Source organism: Lactuca sativa, chromosome 8 (genome assembly GCF_002870075.4).
Source record: "Lactuca sativa cultivar Salinas chromosome 8, Lsat_Salinas_v11, whole genome shotgun sequence".
In the NCBI taxonomy this organism is placed as follows: domain Eukaryota; kingdom Viridiplantae; phylum Streptophyta; class Magnoliopsida; order Asterales; family Asteraceae; genus Lactuca; species Lactuca sativa.
In genome coordinates, this window is record NC_056630.2 from 155,801,909 (window position 1) to 155,824,280 (window position 22,372).

General features: G+C 39.5%; 1 protein-coding gene across 1 annotated transcript; it reads left to right on the forward strand.

Annotated features, from left to right (window-relative positions):
• Window positions 1-11,000: 11,000 nt before the first annotated feature.
• On the forward strand, window positions 11,001-12,821 carry LOC111886662 (polyphenol oxidase I, chloroplastic). Its single transcript, XM_023882917.2, has one exon. It carries the CDS (start codon window positions 11,001-11,003, stop codon window positions 12,819-12,821), a length of 1,821 nt encoding a protein of 606 aa, XP_023738685.1.
• Window positions 12,822-22,372: the final 9,551 nt, after the last annotated feature.

Consider the following 22,372-nt stretch of genomic DNA (forward strand, 5'->3'; position numbering starts at 1 on the left):
ACCGGATGGACTCGGCGAGTCCTTTGAGTGGACTCGGCGAGTAGCTTGAAGATGAGGAGGAACTCGACGAGTGGGATGAACAGCTCGTCGAGTCGGATGAAGTTGGGCATGAACTCGGTAAGTTGGAAGAACAACTCGGCGAGTTGGATGAAGATTGTCTTGGACTCGGCGAGTCTGTTCTTGGACTCGGCGAGTCAGGTCGCGAAACCCCAAACCCTTCGAGTTGAGACTCGAATCAGTGAGTCGAATGGAGACTCGGTGAGTTGGACAGGTCAGGACTCGGTAATCGGTAGACTCGGCGAGTCATGGACTGACTCGGCGAGTCGAGTCGTGAATAGAAGGACTCTGAACATATGAGCTCGGCGAGTCAATAGGGTGACTCGGCGAGTAGGGTTGACCTGGGAGGTTGACTTTGACCAGGACTTTGACTTTGGCAAGAGTTGACTTAGTTGACCTTTGAAGGTTAGTTAGACTAAGTGTTATGTTGATATTGGTAGCTCGGGGAGCTAGTGGAGCAGCAGTTCGGAGTCAGTGGTCAGGTAGCGGTCAAAGGGATTAGCAGCAGCAGTTCAGCAGTATCAGGTGAGTTTCCCTTTGTATGAATGGGTCTACGGCCACAATGCCAGCCCATGTAGTTATGAGTAGAAGACCTGGGGGTTAGCCCTAGGCACAATATGCTAGTATGATATTCGGGACGAGGTCCAATGATAGAGGGCGGGTGCCCAAGGAATGGTTTATGTGATAGTTTATACTTGTTGTCTGTATGATACTTGTATATGCCTGGTAGGGAGGTGAGTGTGGGCGAGGTGCCGTATCTCACCAATAGCAGAGTGTGGATGGTGTTCCATATCTCAGTAGCAGCAGAGCAGGGGCGAGGCCCAAGTTAGGGAAGGAGTGAGGGTGGGTTGGGCCCGTACCTCACTATCAGCAGGAGTATGGACGGGGTTCCATGACTCATCAGTAGCAGGACAAGGGCGGGGCCCAGAGATAGGCGAGGCCTTAGGACAAGATCCGTTAGTATGTGTTTAGATTATGTGATGTGATGTGATATGTTTACGTGCTATTATATGTTAGTGGGCGAGGCCCTGTGACAAACGAGGCCTAAGTGAAACGGATCTGTATCCAAGCGGGGCTCGAAGCCAGGCGGGGCCTGGAGCGGCGGGGCCGTTATAGCGGGCGAGGCCCGAGGTAGGGGCGAGGCCCTGGTTAGCGGGCGTGGCCCAGTATGTACAGTATGTGGTTATGCATGGTATGTGGTAGGGTGGGGAACTCACTAAGCTTCGTGATTACGGTTTTCAGTTTTGGTTTCAGGTACTTCCGGTAGCGAATGATGGAGCTCGGGGTGATCGCATGACACACACCATAGTTTAGACAGCCTGGGAATGTTTACTCTGATAACGAATATGTATTTTGGAAACTAATACTCTATTTATGTTTTGAAATGATGAATTTGCTTAAAGTAATGTTTTACTAAAAGAAATTTTTCGTCTTGAATTTTGGGACGTTACAGACCCACTCAGTTTGTTGTATCACAGGTGGCTATATGAAAGATACATTATGCTGAGAGATTCAAGGAGTATTAGGACACAAGTTTAATTATTATAAGGCTTGTAATATTTCATTATGCTTATGTTTCTGTATTGATGATGACATCCCAATGTTTTAAATAAAAATACATTTCTTCGGAAATGCTTTGATAACATCTTTATCATGTTTTGTGGGAACAAATTCCGCAATACTATTTTTTAAAAAGGATACTCTAATTTTTAAATAAGCATAACCAAATCGGTCTTTTTGGCCATGAAAATGGAGATATCACACTTACATCCTGAGGAATCCGCTCATATATCGCACTTTTTTTAAAGCAAAGATGTGCGTCCCACAAACAGTTTTCTTAAGTTTTCCACTTTCGCATCCTACATCGCCTATAAGAATAAACTATTCCCAAGGTACCCTCTTATAAAAGAGAGATTAACTCCATTCTCTTCTAATCTGACCAAGGTTGTAAGTGGGTACAGGTTTAAAACCAAAACCGAAAATTGATAAACTAACTTATCGGTTTTGGGTTGGATTGGGTTCTAATTTTCTAAAAAACGATAAGTCGATTTTCAAGGCCGGTGATGAGGGTGTGCAACTTGTGCACATGCATAGGGTCTTTTCTTTTTAGGGGCCCAAATTATTTTTTTATATACTATATTCAGTTTTGGCCTAAAGTAAATGTAGAATAGTCGGGAATCTATATTGGGTCATCCGAATTTCACTCATCAAATAAAAAGAATCATTAACAAATCAAAAGAAACCGTATTACATTAGGAAATTAATAAAGCTAACAAACTTTCTATAAAACAAAACCAAAAATATAATCAGACATACAATTCTTTTAACTTAAAGATTTGGGTTAAAGAAAACAATGAAAACCTAGAAATTTCAACGCCGAAAAACTTCTAAATCTCACCGGAATAATGTTGCCGCCCTGCATCTCCACCATTGATCTCTTTCGCCGTTCGCCGGACGACTGTTATGCTTATTTTTCGGCACCTCGCTCTTTTTTCTTCATCGTTCGCAGGCCCTCTCCGCTAATCCTTTAGCCTCCCCGGTCTTCTGGTATTATTTTTCTCCTCTCGTTTCTCTTTCTTTAATTCTTTCTACTTCTTTATGTTCATAATGGTGGAGTGTGTATTCGGTTATACTCTGACATGTTTGAGATGAAAGAAAATAAAGAGTAAAACTAATCGAAACCTTTATCTTTTAAAGTAACATTTAATTAAAAACCAGAAATATAATTTCTATGAATGATTATTAAAAGCTGTAATAATTTAATACATCATACAAAAAAGATGTCGAATATTACAATATATATATATATATATATATATATATATATATATATATATATATATATATATATATATATATATATATATAGCTTGTCGTTGTTTAAAATACTATGATTTTGCTATGTTTATCACTATAAAGTTTATCGTCGTTTAAAAAAAATAGTTTATGTAATTTAATTTGTTACACGTTAATGCCTATGGGCCTTCTTTTCCGACTTGTCCTGGACATTTAAATCATCAGAACCGGCCCTATCGGTTTTAGTTCAAAACTAACCCAAACCGACCCATATTCACCCTACTAAATACAATCATATTCAAGGCTCTAAAAGACATGAGGCGTGGCATTGCGGCAAGGCCAAGCCTCAAGCTTTACGAGTCATGGCGAGCCATGACGTTTTTCCAGGCGTAATGTAAGGCGGCGATTTTGTATTAATTTATAATTATTTTACGACATAAATATAGGTTTATATCAAATATAACCAATTTTTAGAAGTGTTTTATATCAACAACTAATAACAAAATGTTAACAAAAAACACAATACGTGTATGCCCGATTAAAAAAGACATAACAAAGAGCATAAAAACGTACCTCAAACAAAAAAAACTCACACCATAACACGTCATAACGCGTCATGACACGACATATCACGCATTGTCACACGTCACAACTTACAGGGCGGGGTCACGTGTCACGCCATGGCATGCCTTGGCGCGCGCCATGACACACCTTTTAATTTGAACATTGATCATATTATGACATTGACATTCAAATACCATTAAAAATGTTATTAATGGATCATTAAATAACACATTAACATGTATATTATGAAATGAGATGCATAGAAAAAATTCAATATCATATATTGACATCCAACATGAAATATGCACTGAGATATATACAGCCACTTGACAACAAACAATCAAACATGAAACTTATACCAGGAGAGCGTACGAGACTGCCAAACATAATATATCCACGTGTTATTATGTAACATCCCGGAATATCAAGAGTAAAGTTGAAGGGCTAAAAGAGTAAATTGGGAAGGGGAACTCGGCGAGTAGGGTCGCGACTTTGGTCGCGTGTTAAGTGGCCGACTCGGCGAATCAGCAGATGGGCTCGGCGAGTAGGCGCTGAATGGAGAAAACCCTAAATCCGGAGGATGAGCCCTATTTAAAGAACATCATATCTTCTCCCCAACCTCCTTATCATTCCTTGAGTTCCAGAAGCCCTAAATTCGTGAGGAGACCCCATTGTTGAGTGAATTAGAGCTTGGAGAAGGATATTTGGTGCTTTAAGCTTGAAGATTGGAGGCTTGTATCAGGAAGCTTAGGGGGGATTAGGAATCTATAGTTGGTTGGGCTCATTCTAAGGGTAAGGAACCATTTCCTTAAGTTATTTCTTCATGGGTTCATGTGTGGTGGTTGATATGACATCTAAATTGAGATAGAAGCTTGGATCTGAGGATGCTACTTCAGATCTAAGCTTGGGATGGTCTTGTATGTCATAAAGTCCCTATTGATGAGTGATTGGTGAAGCTACCTTGTCCCAAGCCCTAGCCCTAGAGTGAAAATGCCTAGATCTCCTTGGATTCACGTAAAGTTTGCCACTTTACGTGATGGATGGCCTTAGGAAGGGTAGATCTATGGTTTGGATCATCTGCATGGCTTGGAAAGCCTCGGTATGGATTCAGACCCGGTGGTACTCGGCAAGTCACATGGGTGGACTCGGCGAGTTGCTTGAAGTTAGGCTGGAACTCGGCGAGTTGGAAGAACAACTCGGCGAGTTGGATGAAGATGGCCTGGAACTCGGCGAGTAAGTTGAAGATAGCCTTAGACTCGACGCGTCTGTTCTTGGACTCGGCGAGTCTTGTCGAAGAGTCCCAATCTTTTCTGGTTGAGCAGTGAATCGGTGAGTCAAGGGGTGACTTGGTGAGTTGTGTGCGGGTGGACTCAAAGTTGTTGAACTCGGCGAGTCTCGGGGTGACTCGGCGAGTTGGGTCGCGGATTAAAGGAAATGCTGAGCATGGGGACTCGGCGAGTCATCGGGTTGACTCGGCGAGTAGATTCAGTCAAGGGTTGACTTTGACTTTGACCAAGGGTTGACCAGTCGTCTTCCAGGGGTATTTTGGTAATTATTGAGTTCAGTGCTTTGGTGTTGTTCAGTGGAGGAGTTCATGTCGGAGTTTGGAGCAGCGGGATCTTATCTTTTCAGTCGGCAGTTTCTAGGTGAGTTATCCTCACTATATCGACAGGGTCTAAGGCACCAAGGCCGACCCTTTATCAGATTGAGATTCGGGTATTTGTTGTATGTTATTGCTTTGATATGTTGCATCCTGGTAGCTAGGATGGTATATGATAGAGACCTGGTTAAGGTCGGTTCCCTGATATGTAGGGTGATGCTATGCTAGTGACCGGTAAGGTCGGTATCCTGGTTAGGATGATGATATGTTATGTGATTTGTTTGATCGGCTTGTTGACTATGAATGCTTATATGATTGTATGTTTATGTGCACATGGTTGTTTAGACTGGAGTTGGGTTGAGGCGGTCCTACTTTGTGCTGTAGGCCAAGATACCCAGGGCGGAACGGTTGTCCCGAAGGCCCAGCGAGCGGTCCGGATAGGCTGTAGGCCCCAAGAGGGCGGACCAGACGTGCCGAGGCTCGGAGAGTGGACCAGGCCGACTGAAGGCCCGGTGCGAGCGGACCAGTCATACTGTAGACTCAGAGAGTGGACCAGGTGGATTGAAGGCCCGGTGTGGGCGGACCAATCACACTGCAGACTCGATGTATGTGGCTAGATTCGGAGAGTGGACCAGGTGGATTGAAGGCCCGGTGCGGGCGGACCAATCACACTGCAGACTCGAGGTATATGGCTAGACTCGGAGAGTGGACCAGGTGGACTGTTGGCCGGTGCGGCGGACCAGTCACACAGTAGACCCGAAGTGCATGGCTGTTCTGTGATCGGATATGATATGGCATGTTATGCGTGTATGGTATATGTGGTTGGTATTTTGGGGATATTTCACTAAGCTTTCGGGCTTACAGTTGTGGTTTTATGTTTTTCAGGTTCTTCAGGAGACCGTGGCAAGGCAAAAGCGTGATCGTACCGCTCCTCATGTTTACGTCGTGATAAGATTCTGGGAATACTTTAATTTAACTGTATTGAAAACCTTTTTGTAATAATTTAATGAAAACGGGTTGTTTTTGAAAAGTTTAAATTGGTTGGACTTTTTCGGTTGTTACATATTATTAAAAGAATCAAGCATGAAACAAATATGAGACTTGATAACAAACGACCAATTATGAAACGTATACCAAGAGAGCATACCATACAATCAAACATAATATATTAATGTGATTGCATTAAAAGAAAACAATTAAACATGAAACATATACTGAGACTTGATAGCAAAAAAATTGACATTCTTATTAAGATTAGGGAACATACAAAACTACCAGGAGGCAAGTATTGAGACTTAGTGCGAATTACAAATTAAGGAGATGGAGAATGAGAAAGAGTCAGATTAATTGAGAATCAAAAACATTAATCATACATTCTTGCGAAATTGTGTATCTTCTGCTATAATATTCAGCATTATGTACGATAATGAAGGAAAGTCTGCAGTGGTACGATAAAGTTTGTTCATCTTATTCGTGTGTATCTAACTTAACAATAAAAATTGCCCTTCAATTCCTTTATTTCCTTAAATAGTTATTATATTTACCAATTATTTAATATATAAAAATTTCAAACTTTTATATGTTTATCGGTTCGGTTTGGTTATGCATGGTTCGGTTTTCATAGAGAAACCGAAAACAAACCACTAGATTCGGTTAATGAAAATCAGTTGCATCACCGTTTTCATTAATGGTTCGATTTAATGGTTTAGTATTTAATTCGGTTATGGTTTGTTTTTTTTTGTTATTATTCTCACCCCTACCAAAACCTTACGTGTTATATATATATATATATATATATATATATATATATATATATATATATATATATATATATACACACACACACACACTAGCTGTTTACCCGCGCAAAACGACGGACGGCAATTAGTTTGTTTCGACAATTAATTTTCTTTCGATGGAGAATGATTATTTTCAATTCAATCATTAGTTTGTTTTAGGAAACATGTCATATTAAAAATAAAGAAAATTCATGAAATGACCAAATTATAGGGTGTTGAGTATTTATTTGGATGAAAAAAGATCTGGTCCAAACCTTGGAAGAGAAGATTTATAGGAGTTTGTTTAAATTTTAATATTATTTTATTAGTGATTAGTTGTACAATTAGCTTAATGATTTGGACGTCTTAAAAAATATTATTATTTTATTCAATCTATTTTTAGAAATAATGGGATTTGTTTTATAAGATAGTAAATATATATATATATATATATATATATATATATATATATATATATATATATATATATATATATATATATGTATATATATCGATGGCTCATTATCTACACCTTCACCCACCATTGTTACCGGTAATGTCCCCTCGTCAAAACCTGCCTATCTCTCTTGGATCGTTGTTGACCAACAAGCTCTTATCCTTATTCAATCATCACTTTTAGAGGAACCAATGACCGAGACACTTGGTCACAAAACAATCTGTGATGTCTAGTGTACATATAACCATGATTTGTTGAAAAGATGCATACTCTCCATTCATCCATTCATCATCTTCAGAAGGGTTCATCTATTGTTGCATAGTTTAGACGAAAATTTAAGGGAATTTGTGATTAACTCACTGTTATTGGTCAACGTATTGATGAAATGCACAAGCTACATTAGTTTCTTTGTGGTATAGACCCATCTTTTGAAATTTCTCAATCACAAAATGTTTGATTATGCATCGCTCGTTGTTTCATGATCATGTATGTAGCATCCCTAAAGGCATGTGCCATAATATTGTCTGTTTTTTACAGCCCAACACGAAAACTTCATAATGGGTCACCCATTCTAGAATTGATTTCGCCCCGATCACACTTAATTGTAGAGTTCATATGGGATTTGTTGTCCTTACATCTTTAAAACACATTATGACATGAAATGTATACACACCCCTTATATTGCAATGCTTAATTCTTCTTCCCACCGGATGTAAGACCAGGAGCAAGTAGCCACCAACTTTACATAATTGCTTTTGTCCGAAAAAGCTTAACCACAGAGTTCTTATGAGATCTGTTGTCCTCACATATTTAAACGTTTTGTGACAAGGAAGATGTCCACACCCTTATAAGGCAATCTTTAGTTCTCCTTCTCAGTCCTTACAATTATTAGAGTGTGTAAAAGGGGTGAAGATGGGTAGATACATGAACCTGATCCCACATAGAATAGGATTAAGAACTAAATGTTACCTTATAATGGGTGTGGACACATTCCTTGTCACAATGCGTTTTAAAATCGTGAGGGCAACATATGTCATATGAACTTTGTAGTTAAGCGTGTACAAATGAGAGCAATCCAATTAGGACATTTCATTAGTATTCTTTGTGATTTTGGCCATCCATAGAAATATAATGTTTTAGTATGTTTGATTATGTAGTTGTAACAATGTAAAATTTCAAACCAAATTTTTCATTTTTAAAAAACATAAACTTTTATAATATTTCATGAAAACCACAAGTGTCTCGAATGTCAACATAAATTCACAATAAAATTCAAATCCCATAATCCTCAACATCGTCTCAGGCAGGTGTGTACAATCATGCTGGTGCCTTCCCGCGGTCCTGAGGTACCTGAAACACATAACATGGTAATCACGAAGCTTAGTGAGTTTCCCAAAATACCACACACCACAATAGTCACTCGAGGCTAACTCAACACGACCCTCCGATCAATGTATCCCAATGGAGACCCTCCGGTCCCACAACTCAGGTGGACCCTCCGGTCCTAACTCAATAAGCTTAAAATAAAAATACTCAGCATAAATCACAAAGACATAATGCAAATATCACAATACTCAAGTAAGCACGCAAGACTCCTCGGTCACACGAAAATACCACTCATGGTAAGTATAGTGAGAAGACTCACCTCGTAACAAGCAAGCAATATTCTCGTACACGAATCTCGAACTAGCCTCCGCCTAACACATAAGATAATAATCTCTAATTAACACTTAAATCATGACTCAAAATAAACTAGGTTATTTTCCCTCTCTAACTCTTGGATTGAGTAAAAGACTATTTTTGCCCCTCTATGGTCACCATGACTCCTGATTGACCAAACCCTAAAGTCAACAGAAGTCAAACTCGAGTCAACAGTCCATGTTGACCCAACTCGCCGAGTACACCTATGTGACTCGCCGAGTCCCCATTGTTCCTCAAAGCGTCACGAAAACTCAACTTAACTTGTCGAGTTGTCTCATCAACTCGCCGAATCACCCTTGTCCAGACTCATCGGGGAAAACCTAGCCGACTCGTCGAGTCAGCTTGTTGACTCGACGAGTCCCTTCAATCTGAATTCTCATTCAGACTTTTTAAGGCAGATCTACTACTCCACACTCTAGATCTAGGCTCCCAAGGCTCGAATGTCACGTAAAGCTTCAATCTTTACGTTCATGCATGACATATTTTGCTCCAAAATGACAATACAAATCTAACACGGGGGTGCAAGCATAATAACCCTTATATGGCTGAATAAAGCTGAGACCTTTAGACTTTATGGACCTCACAAGGTCCAGATCTAAAGTCTAGACCTCCTGATAGACTCAATGTCCCAAATAAAAAGGTGGTAAAGGTCCTAACTTCCATAATCATGAGATCTAACCAAAAAGATGGGAAAGGTGTAGGCATTTTACCTTCCACGGAAGCTTTGGTCGATATAGCACAAGATCCAACAGTTTCTCCTCGTCCCTTGCTGGATAATCTCCCCTTCTCCTCAAAAGATGCACTAAAATACTCAAAGATTAGCTCTATAACTCTCTTAGCTCACTACAAACGTTTACGGTTTCACACAGGGGAGTTGGCAATTGGTGAGGCGAAAATAAGAACATAAGTTCTCTTAAATAGGCCCCAACCCGAGAGATTTAGGGTTTCACCTCACAGCATCAACTCGGCGAGTCAGCTCTCTGATTCGTCGAGTCGATCATTAAACCCGCATGACCAAAACGAACTCTACTCGACGAGTTAGACTCACAACTCGTCGAGTCACTCATGAAATCCCAATAATAAATAATAAAAGAAATACATGGAAGTCGGGATGTTACAGTAGTTCATGAAACTTGTTAACCTCTATAAATTTAATTTCATATTTAAGTAGACAAAGTGGTACCAATTACATCAAACAAAAGTCTTAGATCTTGTAGTTGATACTAACATTTTAATTTAGCATGTTTTATATCTTACATGGAAATCACATGTTAATCTTTCCTACTTTAAAAGTTCAAATCTTGGTTACTAGCCCAAGTCGGATGGTCGGAATTTTAGTACGTTCATCCCATGTCCTAAAAGATAATCCACAGATCATCTAGGTATTAGCCTGATAATGATATGGATGATAAATTCTATATGTATTTCAAAAAGACGACATGAAACTTTCATTTTTTTTTTTGTAAAATGTTTTTTTATGTTAGTTTTAACCAACATTGTTATATAATTTCTAGTTTGTATAAAACATGGTTTAAAGAATTTTAAATTAGAATAAACTTTTAATATAAATTATTTTCAATTGATAATTATGATTCACTCCTTTCATATTGATTAAATTGATCGAGTCCAATAACTTTGTGTTTAGAGTATCCAAAATATATATGGATAGAGTTTTATAGAAATGTTGAATGAGGTAATATATATAATTGTCATATAATTTTTTTTTGTGAGATGTCATATAGACTTTTAATAAATATGGAGATTAATAACTATTGAATTTTTAATAAGAAAAAATTAACATTTTAATTATTAAATATGTTATCAATATGCTCATTTTCACTTTATAAGTTTATTGCATTTTTTATACAGTTGTATAGAAAATAATATAACGACAAGATGTAAAATCGATTATTGATGCTATTAACAAACTAATCAACTTTTAATTGGAATCTTATCTATATACTATTAATTGCACAAGACAAAGGTACCATGAAATTCTCTATAAAAGGGAAGCTAAAAGGGCGTATTGAGCACCCAAAACTCCATTATGGCTTCTTTAAGCTCTACCTTAGCCACCGTCATCCCCTCTTCGCCGGAATTTTCCAAAACAGCCACCAAACGACGGTTGAAGACACATGCGAAGCGAACCCACCGCTTCCAAGTCTCATGCAACGACAATGAAAAACCACCAACCACAAATCCTCAACCTGAAAAGCTCATACTACCACCAGAAACATCACTCAACAGGCAGAACGTAGACAGAAGAAATTTGCTCCTTGGGCTCGGCGGCCTCTACACCACCACCAACCTGAACACTCTGCCACCGGTCTTTGCCAACCCTATCAAAGCCCCATCCTTTGTGCCAGGATGCACGGACTCGTTATGGAACTTGGATTTCGAAAGTGGCGTAAGAACTGGTGCGTGTTGTCCTCCGGCAGCCAAGGAACTGGAGATGGACTACAAGTTCCCTACAACAGGTGAAACTCGCATCAGACAACCTGTACACAGAGCTTCGCCGGAGTACATCCAGAAGTTTAAGGACGCGATGCAGAAAATGAAGGCTCTCCCAGATGACGACCCGTGTAGCTTCAAGAACCAAGCTAAAGTTCATTGCGCTTACTGCAATAACAGTTACACTCAAATGGCTAGCGGTTACCCGGAAAAAGTACTCCAGGTTCATTACTCGTGGCTCTTCTTTCCCTTCCATCGCTGGTTCCTTTATTTCTTCGAGAGGATACTCGGAGATTTGATTGAAGATAAAACTTTCGGGTTACCTTACTGGAACTGGGACAACCCTGCCGGAATGGAAATTCCCGCCGTGTTTGAAGACGGAGGAAGGTCTAACCCTCTTTACAATAGCTACCGGAATGTCAATCACCTCCGGCCAGCTGTTATCGATCTGGATTACCGAATGAAAGAACGAAATATTTCTCCTCTAGATCAAGTACGCATTAATTTGTGTATTATGAATAGGCAGATGAAGCGCAACGCCTCCGATCCAACAAGCTTCTTTGGTGGTGAATATGTCGCCGGTGATAATCCCATCAGTTCAGTAGGATCCATAGAAGCCGGTTGTCATACGGCGGTTCACAGATGGGTAGGTGACCCTAGAACTCCGAATGAAGAGGACTTAGGCAACTTCTACTCCGCCGCGTATGATCCTTTGTTCTATGTACACCATGCAAATGTCGACCGGATGTGGACACTTTGGAAAGGTTTAGGAGGTGAAGGGCGGAAGGAACCCAACGACAAAAACTGGGAAGAAGCATCATATGTGTTTTACGACGAGAATCGGAAACCTGTACGTGTTTATAACAAACACTGTGTGAATTTGGAAGATCTCAAATACGAATACGAGGATTCAGAAACTCCATGGAAGAGTAATCCGCCGAAACCACGTTCTGCTACTTATTCGGAAACCACGTCGCCGGAAAATGTGACGGAGATGGAGTTTCCGTTGAGTATAAGCGAGACTGTGACTGTTCAAGTGAAGCGACCTGAAACAAACAGACCGAAGGACCAAAAGAAAACTATAAAAGAGATCTTGCTACTGAAAGGAATCAATTTCAATGGTGGGAAGTTTGTTAAGTTTGATGTGTTCGTGAATATTTTTGAAGATATTAACAGGATCTCGCCATGTGAGAGCCAGTATGCCGGTGGTTTTGGACTGCTTCCACATAAAACTAGTGAGAAAATGAATTCAAAGACCGGAGTCAGAATAGAGTTGACAGAGCTGTTGGAGGAGATAAACGCCGATGGCGATGATTCTGTTCAGGTGACCATTGTGCCAAGAGTAGGGTGTGATGATGTCACCTTTGAAGATATCAAGATCGAGTTGATCGACGTTTATGAAAAGGAATCAAATTGATGACATGCATGGTGAGGTAATAAAATGGAGGATTCGGCAATTCGATTCTGGATTCCTTCCACAAATGAATAAGTTATAGTTTGTAAAGGAAGAAAGCGCAATTCCTTTTTTACTTTTATTGTGTTGTTTATCTTTTATGATATCACTACAACTAGTAATTAGTTGTGTGTATCTCTGTCTCTCTCGTGAGCTCACCGTAATTTGGAAGATTAGGCCTCTCATAATCTCTCAGTAATGTTTATTAGAGTAACTAGGGTCAATTTGTTTGAATATTTATATGGTTTTTGATGATTTTGCTCTCGTATAATTACATGGTTTTTTTTAACATTGCTCTCAAAATGGAACAATTTGTTAATAGGGTTAAAGTATTAAAATGTTTATTAACGTAAGTTGCTGTCACATGATTGCTTGAGGTTTTTTTTAACAGCTAGAATTCAATTAAAACACGAAATTGGACTTACATGTACAATGGGTTTTCAACCCAAAAGTTCGAAATCAAATTTCTACCCCATTTCACTCTATTTGTAATCCATAAAAAAGCCAAAGCCTTACATCACAGGCTAAAGCTAAGAGACTCTTGACCTTAGTATTGGTGTTGAAGATCACATGGTTCCTATATTTCCGTATAGGGCACTGCAAACTAGCCGAGCCGAGCTCGAGCCTGATCAGGCTCAGGCTCGGCTCGTTTAAATATTTATAGGCTCGAGCTCGAGCTCGGCTCGTTTCGAGCCTTGTGGTACAAAGCTCGAGATCGATTCGTTAAGAATTATATGAGCTCGAGCTCGGTTTGGGCTCGGCTCGTATACGGTATACTCTAATTTCCTAAAATGGTGTTTATTAAATTATTATTTATTTTAATATATAAAAATAAAAATAATTTTTTTATTATATATATGTAGGCTCGTTTAGGCTCGTGAGCCTAATCGAGCCAAGTAACAGAGGCTCGAGCTCGAGCTCGTTTAATAAACAAGCTTAATATTAAGTTCGAGCTTGGTTCGGGCTCGTTTATAATCGATCTCGAGTCGAGCTTTTAACGATTCGATCTTGAATAGCACACAAGTAACTTGGCTCGTTTGCACCCCTATTTCCATATAGTCCATAAGAATGCTCTTGATATCGCTTCTAAGATATCTAAAGACCTACTTCCCACTTTTAGAGTAGAGTTTACCCCCAACAAATCTTCTAAGGAGTCCGATGAGGCAGTAAAATCATTCCACCAAGTATGTATATGCCCTTGAATCTCCAGTGTCTTGGAACAATTATTAAATATGTGTACCTCGTTCTCTTCAAAAGCATTGCATAAAGGACAAAAGGTGTTAGGAATGTTTACTCCTCTATGTGCAAAGATTTAATCTGGTAGACAATATGTCAAGTCTCACCCGCCATATAAAGATATTTATTTTCACTGAACCACCTTGGATTGCTTGAGTACGTAAACAGTTTTTGCTAGTGGTTCTCAGTGGTGAGAATCAGTTCGGTTTATGGGTTATTCGGTTTCCGGTTTCCTTAGTTTGAAATTTTTTTGGTCCATTTCGAAAACCGAACCAAATCGAATTTAATTTGTCTAGACCAAATCGAAAACCGAATTTTAATTCGATTTGAAAACCGAGAAAACCAAATATTTACTCCAAAAAAAAAAATTAGTGTTGCAATTTTCCACACAAAATTTATAAATTACAATGTTTTTAACATATAAATCTAAAGTTGCAAACAAAAAGAACTAAAGTTTCATACAAAAACATCCAAATAGTAAATGGGCTCAAATCATTTTTACTTTATAAATAATATTTTTATTTAATATATAAAATATAAAATGTATTTTTTAATTAATTAATTTATGAAGTTCGGGTTTTCAGTTCGGTTGGTTTAAACTTCGTAAGACCAAAACTCGAACCAAAATGCAAATTCATAATTCGATTCGGTCTCGGACCAAACCTAAACCGAATTTGAATATGATTCAGTCTGAAATCGATTTTGGTTAGATTTGATTTTTGTGCTTTTCGGTTCCGGATCAAATAATTCCCACCCCTAGTTCTCATAGTGAAACAACATTTGTTAATAGAGTTTTAGTATTGAAATGATTATTAAAGCAATTTAGTGTTATTTTGTTTCAAGTATTTAAATGGTTTTTTCTCATTGCTCTTGTAATATGATTAGAGCCTTAAAATTTTTAGTCGGGTAACTAGGGCCAATGAGTATTTTAAAAGTTGTGTTGTCGGAGGACTTAATTTCTGAAATATCTTAAATATGACGGATACACATTCATTTTTATGGTCTCCTTACTTTAAATAATCTGAAATATGATACTCACCACTTCCTGAAACCTCACTTCACACTCCATCAAATCTAGACCATTCTAAAGGTAACTCCAAACTATGGATGTAACGCCCGGTTCCAGTACATATTTCAACTTAATTAATTGTATGTTTTTACACTGGGACTCGTCGAGTTGGAGGCCCAACTCGTCGAGTAGACTAGACTATTGGACGTGGGTTTTAAGTAACTTACTCGACGAGTCGGAGAGCCCGACTCGATGAGTAGGAATGTCTGGATGAAACTCTAATATTTAGGGTTTGCACCCTATTTAAACACCTTATCTTGTCCTAACCCAGCCTCCATCGTCCCTCCCAGTCCAGAAAAGCCCTAACTCGAAAACCTAATCAATTATTGAGTGTTCTTGAGCTTTTTGGTGCCATTTGTGTGTGTTTGAAGTTTGAGAAGAAGAAGGAAGCTTGAGAGACCAAGAGGAAGCAAGAAGATTGATAGGTGCATTTTATGCACCTATTTTGCATGTTTATTTCCGTCTTTTTATAGCATTCTAGTTCATAATTCTTGCATTTAGTTGATTATTAAGGCAATTGCATATTTCATTAAGAATGTCTGGTACTTCACTATTTTTGATTTATTTTGCAGGCATTATGGAGCATAGAACGTGGAACATGGATGCTTGGATGCTTGGATGCTTGGAGCATGGAGCTTTGGAACATGAAGAGAAGATGAACCGGTCATTCCATGGCAGAATACATGAAAGCATTAACCCGAGTCATTGTTGCATTGTCATCATAGCAAAGGATTACGTTTGAAACGCGCTTCTTGTCACATTGATGCGGGTTGTGTTTGTCCTTTATCATCTCATATTTGAGCAACATGACGCATGGTGAAACTAGACTGAAGAGGGAGCCACAGTGAAGATGTATTTGATTTTTAGCAAAAAGCATGGGCCATGCCAAAAACACATGGTCATGACAAATGGCCATGCCAAAAACACATGGGCAAAAGGAATGGCCATGCTAAAAACGCATGGCCTTATGGCAAGTCACGTGAACTTTAATTAAAAGAGTAAAAGAACGTCATTTGAAGAAAGACGGTTTTTGGGAGCAGTTTTGGGCGATCTTGGGTGATTTTGGGAGAATTCTTGGAGTTTTTTAGAAGACCTAATCATTGCAAACACTTGATTTCATTTTTGTAAGCATTAAACATTTCAATTCCATCATTTTTCTTGTTTGATTTGTTCTTAGCCATGTGTCGCTAAGAAACACTAGTTTCTAGTTCTTGTTCAAAACATGTTGATTGCTTGACTTGAAGCATATGATTTGATGTTTGATTTGTGATTCTATTCTAGTGATTATGTTTTTGTTTAAACTAGAATCCTTGAATTTGATTTGTGTTTGTTGGCCACTTTCATGAATTGAATTTTTGTGCAGTTAATTAACTTTTAGGGCACCTAATCGTTCTATTGAGTTAATAATTGGTAACAAGCAATAAGTTTTCTTATTGTAAAACATATATCACATGTTTTCACACTTCCGAGCGTATGAGAAGAAATGAACATTGTTGGGAAGCTTGTACAAAACTTAATGCAGTTTTTCAATACAATCTAAAAGCATGTTTAGGTTGAATTAGTAAAGCTAGGTCTAATCAAAGAGCGTGTTTTGGTTAGATAATTTGGCAAGCGAGAGTTATTAGAGCGTGTTAATATCTTTCAGTACCAACATAGAATAGCAATCTTGAATTACATCAAGTCATAATCAAGTTGAACAACAACATTGAGAACTAGAACTAGAACCATTCAATCAATTTGTTTACAAATATATTTCATTTTGTGCATGCTTTTAAAGTAGATTGTTATTTAGTTATTTACTTTTGCAAACAAACCCCCCCCTCTTTTGTGACCAAAGTACCTTGTGCAAAAAGGTATAGACTTTTTTCCTGTGTCTCTATGGTTCGACCTTGCTTGCCTTGTACTACTTTTTTAGTGTGTTAAAGCAGTGTATTTGGAGTCTATTGTACCCCTTTATTTGTTGGGTCTGACACGCCTAACAAAGATCCAGAGGTTTTGGCACATTTCCAGCTTATTTGAGGTATAAAGCTGAAACCTTGACCATCTATCTTTTAGATCTTTAGTTAGGGTTCATTTCTACCTTTTCTAAGCCTTAGAAGTGCCATATTCGGGATTTTGTGGTAAAAAAAGGGGTATGACTTCAGATCTAGAACCAGTGAGGGTTCCTATGGCATAAAGGTGCCAAGTTTATTACCATAAGAGCCCCATGCATCTTGTAGACTCCATTTTAGGGCCATTTGAGCCAAATACCCCATGCATGAACGTCAAGTTTGTAACTTTACGTGTATTATGGACCCTAGGAGGCTAGATCTATGTTTTGGATGTGTTAAACCCAACTGAAATCAACTGTATAGACATGGACTTTGGGGGACTCGGTGAGTCGTTCATGGGACTCGACGAGTCGGTGTATGGTTCCCCAACCCTTTTCTGCTTTGATCGAACTGCTTGAGTCTAGGAGAGGACTCAACAAGATAGATGTGAATCTAGGCCTGGAAATCATGGAACTCGGCGAGTTCAAGGCAAGTCCCAACTGCATGAAGGTGTACTCGAAGAGTTCATAAGGAACTCGGCTAGTCTAGGGCTAAATGTGTCTTCTTGCATGAAGAAGGACTCAACGAGTTCAAGGATGAACTCGTCGAGTTGGTTGTTGAAGGTCCTGACTTTGTATGAAGCAGAACTCGATGAGTGCATGCAAGACTCGGCGAGTAGGATCGAGGTCTTAGTGTTTTGAGGATTTGGAGACTCGGCGAGTCGAGTCAACTAGATGTTAACTTTGACCCAAAGTTGACGTTGACCAAGGTGTTGACCTTGACTTTGGCTTTGACCTGAGTAACCCTTGTAAGGGTTAAGAGTATGTAATGGTAAATTTAGGAAGGTTGTTATGTGTAGGAGTGAGAGGATTTGATCCCGACATCGAGGACAGTTCAGTTACTGTACGACATTGAGGTGAGTTACTTTCCAGTAGAAGTGGGCCTAAGGTCACAATGCCGACCCACTAGTAAAAGCTTGTAGTTAGATGATTGTCTGCGTGATAATTATTTGGTATGCTATTATATGTTATGTTTTATGTGCCAATATGTTATGATTTATGTGGTAATGGTAGGGGTGAAATAGTCCCTGATATCTGGTTGAAATAGACCGAAGGGGATGCCAACACCCAGATATACTAAGCAGTTATCTAGTTGAAACAGACCGAAGGGGAGGCCAGCACAGAGATATGCTAAGCCGTTATCCGGTTGAGATAGACCGAAGGGGAGGCCGACACCCAGATATGTCTGGCTTGATATGTTATTGTACGGTATGTGGTATGATGGGGGAAGTTACTAAACTTTGTGCGTACGGTTTTCAGTTTTGGTTTTAGGTACCTCTTTGTCGAAGGGGAAGGAGTTGGCATGGTAGCAGCACATCACACTCATATGATTCAGCATTTTGAGATCCATGGGATTGTACTCTGACATTATTATTATTCCACAACATGTTTATGATATTTGACTTATGAGATTATGGGTTGATATGATATTGATGATGTTTTTCAGTAAACTATTTTATAGGTTAATTAAAAATGAAATTTTGGGTGGTGATTTTTTGGGTGTTACAATGGATGACAAAATGAGTTTATGACACTCTAAGTAGAGACACAAACAGGGGCAGATATTAGCGGAGGATGTAATCCCCATCCGCACACTCGATTTCCGATCGTGATATCCATCCTCACCTCACCTCGTCTAATCCCTGACGGGTTCAGGAAACAAAATCTATGTCGGGTATGTGCAACCCGATGGATATCCGTTTAGCAAAAAAGAATCAAGTTCTTTATGTAAATCTAAAAAATTTATAAAGACATAAACAATAATCATGAAAATTAAAATGCTCAACTGTGTATACTTCATTTTCAATTTCTACTTCATTCTCAATTTCTTGTAGATATCAGTGTAAAAAAGGTTATTACTGGAGGAGATTAGTTCTTATATGTTGGATTAGTGTCTAAGCTCGTAACTATATTTGGTAAGTACTTGACTCGGTTGTGCATGGTCCTTTTGGGTTGCCTTCACCATAGCAACTTGACAGGATAATTTATGGAGAGAAAGAGAGAGAGAGAGAGAGAGAGAGAGAGAGAGAGAGAGAGAGAAGATATTATGATTATTAATATATATTATAAGAATAATATATTTAAGGAGTAATCATATTATTTAATTAATATTAGTTATCAATTAATTAGGAATTAATTTGGTGACTAAAAGAGATTAATTGAATAAAGGGGCTTAAACTGTCAAATGTGTGATAGTTGGATTTAGGGTTGGGAAACCTTATGGATCAAAGGGGGAACGAAATTATGATGGGGATCCATCAAAATTTCGTCCATAGGCCCTATTCCAGAAGGTTCCATGGGATGCTTGGTGATTAAGTTGTCCATTAGGGTTTTGGCAGAAACCCTAGCAGCCTACAGTATAAATAGAGACCCCTATATGCAATTTTTGGCCACTTGATCTCAAAAGAAACTCTAGGGCTGATTTTAGCATCCTTTATTCTCTCTCATAATTGCCCTCTTGCTAGTTGGTGTTTGTGATCCATTAGAGGAGTGATAATTGTGACTCTAAGCTCCAAGACAAGAAGAATCAAGAAGGAATTAAGCAATGAACAAAAGGTAATCATCTAGATCTTATTTGTTATGTTATATTTCGAATTCATACTACTAGATATAGGGTTTGCAAGTCTTGGATTCATTGCATGTACAATAGAGAAGCCTAGATACAAGCATTAGGGTTTGCATGAGCACATAGGATGTTTATTTGTGTAAAACCCATCAGTGGTACCAGAGACTTGATTGGTTTCTGTTGTATGTGATGCAATGCTTGTTTATCTACTGAAAATTGTTTTTATGGCCTCTGCCCGACCCGACTCGGCGAATCAGTATCTGGACTCGACGAGTCCAAGTAGTGACTCGGCGAGTCCGGGAGTCGGGCAGAGGATATTTCGAGATTTTATGTTGTTTTTGCTTAAGGTGTAACACCGTAAAAATTTAAAACAATTTTTCGCATTTTCAAACACATCATTACAAACTCATTTATTCATAAGGTGTCATAGTATCATGTCTTTGTTTTCACAAAATATCTCCCAAGATCAAAATACATAAAATCTCATGTGTGTGTACGAATCAAGTCGGCGCCTTCCCGCAGTCATCACTGGTACCTGAAACACATAACACGTAACACGGTAAGCATAAGCTTAGTGAGTTCCCCAAAATACCACTCTAACACATAATAGCCACTTGAGGCTGTAACTTTGTCGACCCTCTGGTCAATGTGTCTCAGTGGGGCCCTCCAGCCCCAACTCTCTGTGGGCCCTCTGGCCCTAACTCTAGGGACCCGAAAGTCCCAACTCTGTAACTCTAAATCATGCATATCACATATCACAATAAATCACAACACATAAATAACATGCAAATACACTGGCATATAACTCTATAGTACACTGTTACATAACTCTGTTACCACACTAGGTAAAGTATAGTGAGAAGACTCACCTCGGGTATCTCGGTAAATCTCTGACTCAGTAAACGCTTGCCTAGCCTCCGCCTAATCATATGAAATAAATACTCTATTTAATATAACTCTCAAAGGCTAGACTATGCCCTCTTATGATACTCTTAGAAGGGTAAAAGACCATTTTACCCCTCTCATAACTCAAAAGGCCCCGTAATAGACCATACCCTAAAAGTCAACTTTCCGAGTTACGCTGCGCGTACCAGATGTGTACGCTGAGCGTACCCGGCTGCATCTCAGAATCGGGGAACGCCACCCAGTACGCGGCGCATACTGGGATTACGCCCGGCGTACTCCCCAACTTCTGCCCCTTAGCTCTTGAGGTCTTAAACAGTTAAGACCCACGTCCAAATTCTAGATCTGACCACATCTAAGCCTCTTAATCCATAAAGTTGATGACTTTAAGCCTTTGCATGGCTGAACAAGCCACCAACCCCCATAATGTTCCATCCTTTAACTCTAGAAGGCTTATTACCCAAGCATGACCTCAAACTAACATCCAAGATGGAAACTTTATGGTTCTAAATCACTAATACCATTGAAAAGGGACAGATCTCGGACCATGGAGCACTTTACACACATAAAGTCTCCACCTTTGGGGTTTTTTAGCCCTAGAAATGGCATATGCAACAACAACCAAAAGAAGAGGAAAGTTTTGAACTTTATACCTCCAAGTGTGGCCCTTTTCTCTATAGATCTCAGATCCAAAATGGCACCTCAAGCTTTAGCTTCCAAGAGCTCCTTTCCTTCTCCTTCACTAAGTCACCAAAGCACAATTAGCTCCAACAACACTCTCACACACTAAGGATGATGGGAGGCTCTCTTTTAGGGTTTCACTCACTGATATGGAGGCTGAGAAATGAGCCTTAGCACCCTTTATATAGTGCACAAGACGGATTAGGGTTTTCGCATCTGGGCCGGGTACGCCTGACGTAACTCTAGGTACACCCAGCGTACCTTGGCAACTCCACGTCCAATTTAAGCGCATGAGTACGTGCAGCATACCCCTCTGGTACGCCCAGCGTACTCACTTGCTAAATACCCTCCACTCAAGGACTAATCATGACCAATCGACAAAGAACAAGGATGAAAGAAATGTACCTGAAACTCGGGGTGTTACCATTTTCCCCCACTAGAACCAGACTTCGCCCCCGAAGTCTCATTCCTCGAACAACTCTGGATGCTGCCCTCGCGTCTCCGACTCTGACTCCCAAGTCATCTTGGACCCCTTCCGATGTTGCCACTGAACCAAAACCAAAGGTACTTCCTTATTCCTCAAAACATTGATCTTCCGATCCCTGATTGCCACCGGTCTCACAGCATAATTCAGGCTCGCATCCACCTGAATATCCTCCAATGGTACCACTGCCGACTCATCGGCTATACACTTTCGCAACTGCGACACGTGGAAAGTGTCATGGATCTGACCTAGCTCTGCAGGTAGCTCCAACCGGTAAGCTACCCTGCCTACCCTTGCGATCACCCGAAAAGGACCGATATATCGGGGCCCCAACTTGCCCCTCTTCCTGAATCGGATCACTCCTTTCCAAGGAGAGACCTTCAGGAGTACAAAGTCGCCGACCTGGAACTCGAGCTCGAACTGGCGCATGTCCGCATAACTCTTCTGACGACTCTGAGCGGTCAATAACCTCTGCCTGACATGTTGT